We start from the raw sequence: 8,557 nt of genomic DNA on the forward strand, positions 1-8,557 counted from the left end.
CATGCTCTTTCACTGAGGCATTTAAGCATGTTCATTACAAACATGACCCTAGTGTCTAGGAGAGAGTCTCAGTAGTGCTGCTGCTGCTAACATTTTGTTCAGGAAAAAATACTCTAGCGGTAACCAAGACTCAAAATTACAGTTGCTCAGGACTTGAAAATCAGCTCTTATGCTTCTTAGTCATCCTATTTTCCCCTCACCAGGGTAAACAAAAAGCACTGAGTAGTATTTACCACACTACTGCACTCCCTACCCTCCTCGAGATTTGCAGTCTTGATGTAAAGCTCACTGAAGGCAACGGAAGTCTGACTGATTTTAATGGATTTTGCATTGAGACTAAACAAGATGAAATGTGCTGTCTCTTTGCTATAAAGAGAATTTCTATGACAGCTAAATAATTCCTCTATATTAGCAAGACAAAAAAAAAGTAATTTCCTCAAGGAAAAGTAAAAATGTCTTTTAATTCATTTAAATAATGCTTTCCTGGTTTTACCATTAAATATCTGGACAAGCTTATGAAATAATTAAGGTTGTGCAGCACTATACAAGGCAGTTTAACAACTAGCTGCTCTCTATAGGGGATTTCCACTGTGGCCACCAAATAACTGGAAATCAATTTAAAAGAAGAAGTAGAGGAAGGTATCTAGAGGAGGATATGGAAAGTTAACTTTTTAACCTTTCCTTTTAGTGCATATAGCATGAAGCACATATAGTGAAATATATGCACCAAAATCTAGTAACTGCTTTGTATCAAATATAGATGAAACTAATCTGCCTATTTATGTATAAGCTGCAAAATAAACTGAGGATTCAGAGAACATCTTTTTAGTAACAGTTTATAGTCTCTTCCAAACTATAGAAAATTACTTCAACCTAGTAGCAGAAATTCACTTAGCTTAAGACCAATACCTTGCCTTACATTTCCCAGGCATTATTTAAATCTCATTTCGGCATCTTAAGAGGGAGTAAAGTAATGCATTAATCTTGTGTTGGCATCAAGTAAAATTTCATCCAAATCCTCACCCTTTGTACAGGGATATATATAATCCAGCACAGCTGTTGATTCATTTCCAAAACTATCTTTCTTTGCCTACATAATATTACTTTTCATCAAAGGTGGAAATATAGCTAAACCATTTGGTTTAGAAAGACTCTGATGAATAGACTATGACGAAGTATTTTGATATAAAAATTGTACCAATACAGTAAAAGATTGTCTCCTGGAAAACAAAACCAAGGTGACATAGTAAAAGAAAAAAAAAAACTAATTCAAGGTAAACAGATTTGGATTTCTGACCACATTTAAACAATTCCTGATAATGTTATTAATGCTTTCTCGGTTTTAAATGTATACAAAACATGACTTCAAATTACTCATCAATCCAGGTTCCTCACTCCTGTAGTATGAGGCAAAAAAAATCAAGATTAGGAAATCATTGAGAAATTGGCTATACTACACCAAAATACTATACCAAAACACAGCAACTTCAGCAACTTGTTATGATGCCCTGGTTCAGTATTGAGTCAGGGGAAGGAGTTGTATCTGCAGTTCAGAAACTAACAACTGTTCCTATGCTTTGCCGTTACCATCTTTGTCATACTACTTCGGCCTACCCTGAAGATCCATTCTGCTAACTACAGGAAGGGAAATCCTGACTACATGAAGTATAACACAAAATTCCCATCAATTTCATTGTTACCAGGACTTCATCCAACATTTTCATTCCACCAGAGGCTTTGTTTCATTAATTGTTTAAAGCAACAGATACACACAAAACCAGTGTGCATCCACTGGATAACCAGTGTAAACCAGCACTTATCCAAACCAGTAAAATTTCTTACCCATGAGCATAACAAACGGTGCATTTCCAAAGGCAGGGATTCAGGCAGACACGGCATTCGGAGCACACTCGATGACTGCACCCATTGCATACTGCACCTCTGTTCATCAATAAACCAAGCGATTTCTGACAGCGAGCACAAGATCTCTCCTGGTATTCATGGTTTACATTTCTTGCCCCTTTCCATCGAAGCTGCTGCAGCTGCAGTTTCAGTTTCCTAATGCCCCGGGTTAAAAAAAAAAAAAAAAAAAAAAAATTAAATAGACGAAAAACCCCATGTAAATCACAAGCTAATATCCCTAATATCCTGATTGTGCAATAGCATTACTAGTGGGAGATATGCCCTCAAGTCTGACCTCAACTGAACACTGTCTGAAGGTGTCTACACACAGCATTTTTGCACAATGACTGTATATGCAACCACAGCTGCGCATACAGACAGAGTAGTCTAGTATAAACAGGGTTCTGTTCATGTCAGTTATGCAGGCTCAGGGCAGGGCACTGAAAGTGTGCGTGCAAGTGATTGTGTATTCACATACAAAAACTGAGACTAAATGGCGCTCCCTTTCATTTGATGGTGTTTTTTATCATATTTATCCAAGAATCAAATCTTCCATCAAGTAAAAACAATCATAACAAATGCATCATCTAAAAGTTAAATAAAAACCACATCAGACCAAAATATTGAAACCTCTCCCTTTCATTAACTTTGCTTCCATTACACGTACCAATAATCAAGATCTATGTGTTTATTAGCTACATCATCAACGGTTGTCAGGGATTTTCTAACCAGTTCAGACTTTCTTTATAAGCCTTTACTTACTTTCCACAATCATTTAATATGTCCAGTAATACTTACATAAATGTTTGCTGTAAACAAAGTTTGAGTTTCTACATTTAAGAGACTAAAAATTTCTAACTTAGCAACATGAATACCTTGTTTTACATGGGGATGCAACGTGACAAAGCAGGGTACAAACTGCAGGGAAATCCTTGCCCTAGCCCTGATATAAAGCAAATAAAATGCTGGAAGATTATCCCTTATCCTTCACAACTGAGATGCTTGCATAGTGTGAAATAATTAAATAGAATCCTTCTCCTAATCAATGATACCTATTGACACTTGTAACAACCTCTGAGGCAGTGTGGTGCACTTGCTACCTGTTGTATGCGATAAGGGACAACAATGGATTCAGCACAATGAGCAGGTATCCAATGATTCTCAACTCCAGTCTTGCCACAACATAAGTTAAATAAGCCAGCCAAAGATATGAACATGTTTTGTGTTACCAGGACTATATAGACACACATAGGAACATGATGAGAATGCCATAGAAAAAATACAGGCAGCAACTGAGCTTTCCATGAAGGCTAGAAGCAAAATTCATCCAATAGATTATTCACTGAACAGTATTTGCTCATCTTTACAGTAGAGTAGTCAATAGTATGGCGAATCCAAGAGGCTCTGGATAACCCTTAGTTTTCCCAAAGAATAAAAAGCCATTAGCTAACAAGAAGTTAAAAAAGGAAGACATTTGGAAGGACAGCAAAGAAGAAGAGTACTTCTGAGAAAAAAGGAACAGAAATACAGGAATAGGGGAATGGCAGATACCTTATTCTTTCCTCCTCTGTTTTTCTCACCATCTGGTCACGGTACAGGACTTCTAGAACAGCCTCTCGTTCCAATTCCTTAAGGAAGTTTAGATTAAATTCACAGGCCATTTTCCCCAAACTTCACTTATTTTGTAGACTACTGTCCTATGGTTCTACTACATCCAGCGATGGATACTATGTTATAGAGTATAATGTAGTCTGAGTGTTTACTAAGTGCCTGCGCTCTTACTTGATTGGTGATACGTTTACTGTGTCATACCCCTGAAGAGAAAAATAACTGTGTCTGCCTTCACACGCATCATCATTTAAGTGTCTCTGCTACCCAGGGAATATGAACAGTTAGCAAGGTCACAACAGTCTTGTCTTTCTCACATGAAAAGACTCCTTGTTCTTTTCTTTTTTTTGCTGAGTGGTTCCAAAAGAGAGGAGAACTTGCAGCAAGGTCCTAGATAGGGCTTTAACTGTCACCAGATGGAGGGAGAATTCACCAAGAGATGGAGTAAAGGAGTGGGGGGGAATGCTGGGTTTTTTTATTTGGTCTTGTAGATTTGAGATTTCTGGACCTAGGGAAAAAAAAGAGTACATGTTATTATCTCTTCTCCTCACCTCTGCAAGACATTTCAAATAGTATGTGAAGACCACATTTTGCTATACGCAGACCTTTCACGCACTAATGCAGATACAGGATAGGCTTTAAGACAGTCTCATTTTTCAGACAATCTCACCATATTGTCCATTAACACTCAGTCATGTACCTTCATATTTTTTATACAGTCAACATAAAACAACCAATAAAGAAGCTTAAGTTAGTTTTGAACACAGGCCTACAGGCCCCATGACTGGAAAAGTCATACTGGTTGAGACAAAAATGCCCCCTTCTAATATCATCTTACTGAAAAGACAAAACATCACAAGCCTAAGAGGAAAGAGGGAAAGACACCCTCTAAGAGTCACTTCTATCAATTACCTATATCTGTTAAGTCTAGATAAACAGTTTAATACCCAATAATGCTATTATCTTTGTTAATACACACAAACACTAAAGAGTTAAGATATATATTATTTCCACCTCAGTGCACTAACGATTTTGGCCCCAAACTGATGCTGCTAATGTACAAATATATGAGAAGTATAAAATTAAAAAAGAAGCACAACTGTATTTTGGATATATTCTGTGACCTCACTTTTGTAAAACTCCCACTAAAATAGAAAATAATTTTAATATACTTTGCAGCAAAGTAGAGAAAGAAACTGATTATTCAATCTAATTCAACTTACACACCATATTCAGTTTTAATACTACTGTCTATTGTCTAGTGTGTATTACAAGAAATGTAAGGCAGTTCCACTTATGGTACACCAAATATTAAAGATGTGTATATGAAAACTGGTTTAATGTTTCAAACTTAATCTAAGCTAAATAAATACAGTCAGGCTCTAGGCAGAAATTCTAGACACTAGGACAGAAGGGTCAAGCTTTCCCAAAGCAGTTACTGATGCCTCACTGATGGACGTCAGCTGACAATCTGACGAACTATCTGCATTGCTGAATCATTATTTTAAAATACTGTGAGTTTTAAGTTTAAAAAAGAAAAAAACACCAAAACTTCAGATATATAGTGACAATGTATTTTTGTCAGTGCAGGGAATTAATTACATACAGTTTGCCCCAATTAAGTTACTTAATTTCCCACAAAAAAAGCAGGAGGTGATAATTTGTATTTATAAACAGTATGCATTCCATTGTTTTATAATTTTTCGTAAAACCCTTCAACAGACACCAAAAGGACAAAGCATTTCACAGAAGCAGTGTTAACAAAGGGAAAAAAAAAAGATCAGTTTCCTGTGGAAACAAAAGAAACAGAGATAGGCATAATCATATTTTATTTCCTTACCAACTGCAATTTCACAGGAAATTACTCAGTTGAAACATAAAAAGCCTGAGCAATTTTTTAACACAATATATGTCATTTTCAAATGCCCCTGCATCTTTCACTTGCTTTCATCTTTTACCTCAAGAATACCTCCCAGGATTGATGAGCACATTTAGAGCTTTCAACTCCATTTAAGTCAATACAATCTGAAAGAGCAGTCAGTGCAAACTCGGGGACCTCTGCACTATACAGGATACCAAAACACCCATTACAGCTTAAGTTACATTTTCTATAAGCTCCTAGGATTTCCAATGGCTAGCGTATCTACAACGTCATCAGAAAATCCTGCTGAAGCATCAGTAAAAGCTAGCAAATTCATGATAGTCATTATTAGGTGGCTCCAATAAAACCACCCTAGTGATCTTAAAGAAAATATATGAATGTCTTACAGAGCTGTTAAGAACGTGCCATGGTAAAACAGTTACCAAGAACAACATCTGCAGTTAAGCAAGCACAGAAATAGTTGCTATTTGATATCTCCTTCAAATTCTTTTAAAAAAGAGCTACCTTTCTTTTTCACAGAAAGAGCACAAAGTTTTCCATATTTCAAACCTGGTTTGGGAAATGGGTTTCAGATGACATCTTAGTGTATGAAAAATATTGAGGGCATACAGATTCTTATTTAGAGATGCATATGAATTTTTAAAAAAATATGTTTTCAGCTATTCAAGCTTGCACAAATTTAAATGGTGTGAGGGAAGGAACAGCTTGGAGCCTCCCGTTTCCACTTTGTCTTGCTCACAACTATTCCCCCTAGCCAGGGCAGGATTCTTCAGAAAAGCATTCAACCTCAGCCCATCAGTGATACTACAAACACCATCATCAAAACCACTTGGTCTACTGCTACCCTTCATACCCTATTCACAGTGATAAATCACAAGCACTGAATTTAACTCCAGCAGTAGACTGCCAACAGGGACCAGGATGGAGAGACTAGGATCATCTTCTGGCACCAAACAACACAACAAACTTACTGCAGAGCCAAGTGCCAGGAGCCCTATGTCCTATAGTATCTGCACTATGCTGGGAGGGAAAAAGCCACTGTGGCACTCTCACCGCTGGCCAAGACCATCACACGCTACAGAGAATAAAACTTAAAACACAGCGTGTAGACAGCAGCTCTATCAATATTGCACCTGGACATTCCTACAGTTAGTTGTTTGGGTTTTTTTTAAATCTTCATGAAGATTTAAGCTCTGACAATCATCATGGTCCGTTAATTTTTCTTGCACATTCAAAGATAACTCAATCTAGCTTAATGATGAGGCAGCTTTAAGAATAAATAATTATATCCCCCCAAATGGGAGATAATCCTTGTGCCCCACAACAGACTTGAACTCATAATCATTTCACAGAGGTGTTCGAATTGGACTGAAAAATCTCTCTACCATCGTAAAAGAAGAGCTTTTCTAACACTGAAGCCATCTGCATTAGCTTAGTTTTTTAGCAGTAATAAAGAAGTTGTGTTTTCAGCAATGACCCTCCTTGACAGGAAAAAACAATCTTAAAAACCTTTACAGATGCCCTCCTTTCATGTTTACCCACTGAAACCAGCTAGCTAGCTGTTTTACACAGCCAGCTGACCTCAAAGCCAAGCATCTTCTATGTAAAACCAAAAGCAACAGCAACCTTTTTAGTAAATACCATGACACTTCCCCCTCTTCAGCACAAAGCCCACATAAAATATTTTGTTCAAGAATTATTTTAAATAATCCTGTGTCAGGCAGCTTGCAGATGGATCAGCAGCTTTTTGAAAATATCATGTGAAGTCTCAAAGCCATCATAAAGCAGATGGGACAACCAACCTGGTCATGCCTTAGGAGAGGGAGACATGCATGCACACAGTGCCATCTGAGAAGACCATGCCTTTTTTTTTTTATATCAGGCTAAAATAGTATGTAGTTATGTCACTGAAGGTCAATCAAAAGGCCTACCTAAGACAAGATTAAGTTTGCAAAGAGGTAGCTTAATTTTTGAAGTTTTTGAACTTAGAAATGCCTGACTTAGCAAGCTTTTTCTCAAAGCAATTTTGCATGTAATGTATTGGTGATCTCTTTCAGATCCTTAAGCATTAGCAAAATAATGACAATTAAATAAGTATAAATAAACTGATCTTCTAAAGTCACAGCCTTCATTGACTTGAGATAATTGGATTACTTCATGCATTAACCCAGAAGATGGATGTAATACATCAGTAGCTAGGACACAGATGAAGAAGGTTCAGAGTAAAAATGACCACAAAAGCTACTGTAATTTGTGGCTATTTTCTATTCTGCAAAGGCCAATCACATAAATTTATTCCTAGTTAAGAAAATTGCAAGTGTTATTTCATACTACCTGGCTGCAACAGTTTAATTTTCACATCCTTGCACACACACATGCAAATTACTTACAAGTTCTTTGGTAATGTTTTACTAAAGTTATGTCTTGGGATTTTAATAACATCCCATCCCAGCACTTCAAGTAAAAAAAACCAAACCAAAACAACACAAACACTTAAGTTCCCATTGTGGTCTTTCCATGAAATCTTTGCAGTTGAAAAACCACCATCCCAGTAAGTAAAAATGCATCCCCCTGTGCAATGTCATATAGAATAGATTAAAACGATGTCCTTACCTTTTCAGCAACCATCAAAGAAAGATGTGTGGAAGTAAACCGCTTTTAAGAGATGAGTAGCACTCTTATTATTTATCTTTCCTTAAAGAAAACTGGTGGCTGTTCTTCACCCCCTTTCCTTCCTTTGGGCACTGAAATTAGACTGACATACTTACAGAGGAGCATCCCCGAAACAGCTAAAAGCAAATGCATTCAACAAAGAGCTCTAGGGTTACAACAGCTTTTGCCAAGTCTCTGGTTTTGTTACCAGCAACAGCGACTAGCAATCAAAGAGAAGTTACTCATTTTTCTAACATTAAAAGGAGACTTGGCACAAGACACTATAAAAGCTAACCGATATCATCAAAATATGCTCAGTCTTCAAGCCACACACAGGAAGAGAAGTGGCTTTGAGTTCTACATCATTTCTTTTTCTGATACTATAGATGTGAAACTACTACTAACCTCAATGTCCCCAGGACTCGCACAGAAAACTCTGCTTGTATCGTAAACAGCTCTTTCCTGGAAACAAAACAGTTTTCTATTCAGGTCTGAATGACAAAGCAATTGGTA

At 37.0% G+C, this 8,557-nt stretch overlaps 1 protein-coding gene across 3 annotated transcripts in view; it reads right to left on the bottom strand.

The window, feature by feature from the left end:
• The window catches only part of SYTL3 (synaptotagmin like 3), a 36,106-nt gene extending 27,771 nt beyond the window's left edge, over positions 1 to 8,335 (bottom strand). The window contains exons 1-3 of one of the 3 annotated variants that reach the window (XM_052784593.1): positions 8,006 to 8,335; positions 3,454 to 4,018; positions 1,843 to 2,058 (exon numbers count right to left, since the gene is read on the bottom strand). In XM_052784593.1, the coding sequence (XP_052640553.1) occupies positions 1,843 to 2,058; positions 3,454 to 3,563 (326 nt within the window). In that variant the 5' untranslated portion in view covers positions 3,564 to 4,018; positions 8,006 to 8,335. The remainder of the gene's footprint in view (positions 1 to 1,842; positions 2,059 to 3,453; positions 4,019 to 8,005) is intronic. The other 2 variants (XM_052784590.1, XM_052784592.1) reach the window with 2 other exon arrangements.
• Between the last annotated feature and the right edge of the window lie 222 nt (positions 8,336 to 8,557).

Source organism: Harpia harpyja, chromosome 4, assembly GCF_026419915.1.
Source record: "Harpia harpyja isolate bHarHar1 chromosome 4, bHarHar1 primary haplotype, whole genome shotgun sequence".
NCBI lineage: Eukaryota > Metazoa > Chordata > Aves > Accipitriformes > Accipitridae > Harpia > Harpia harpyja.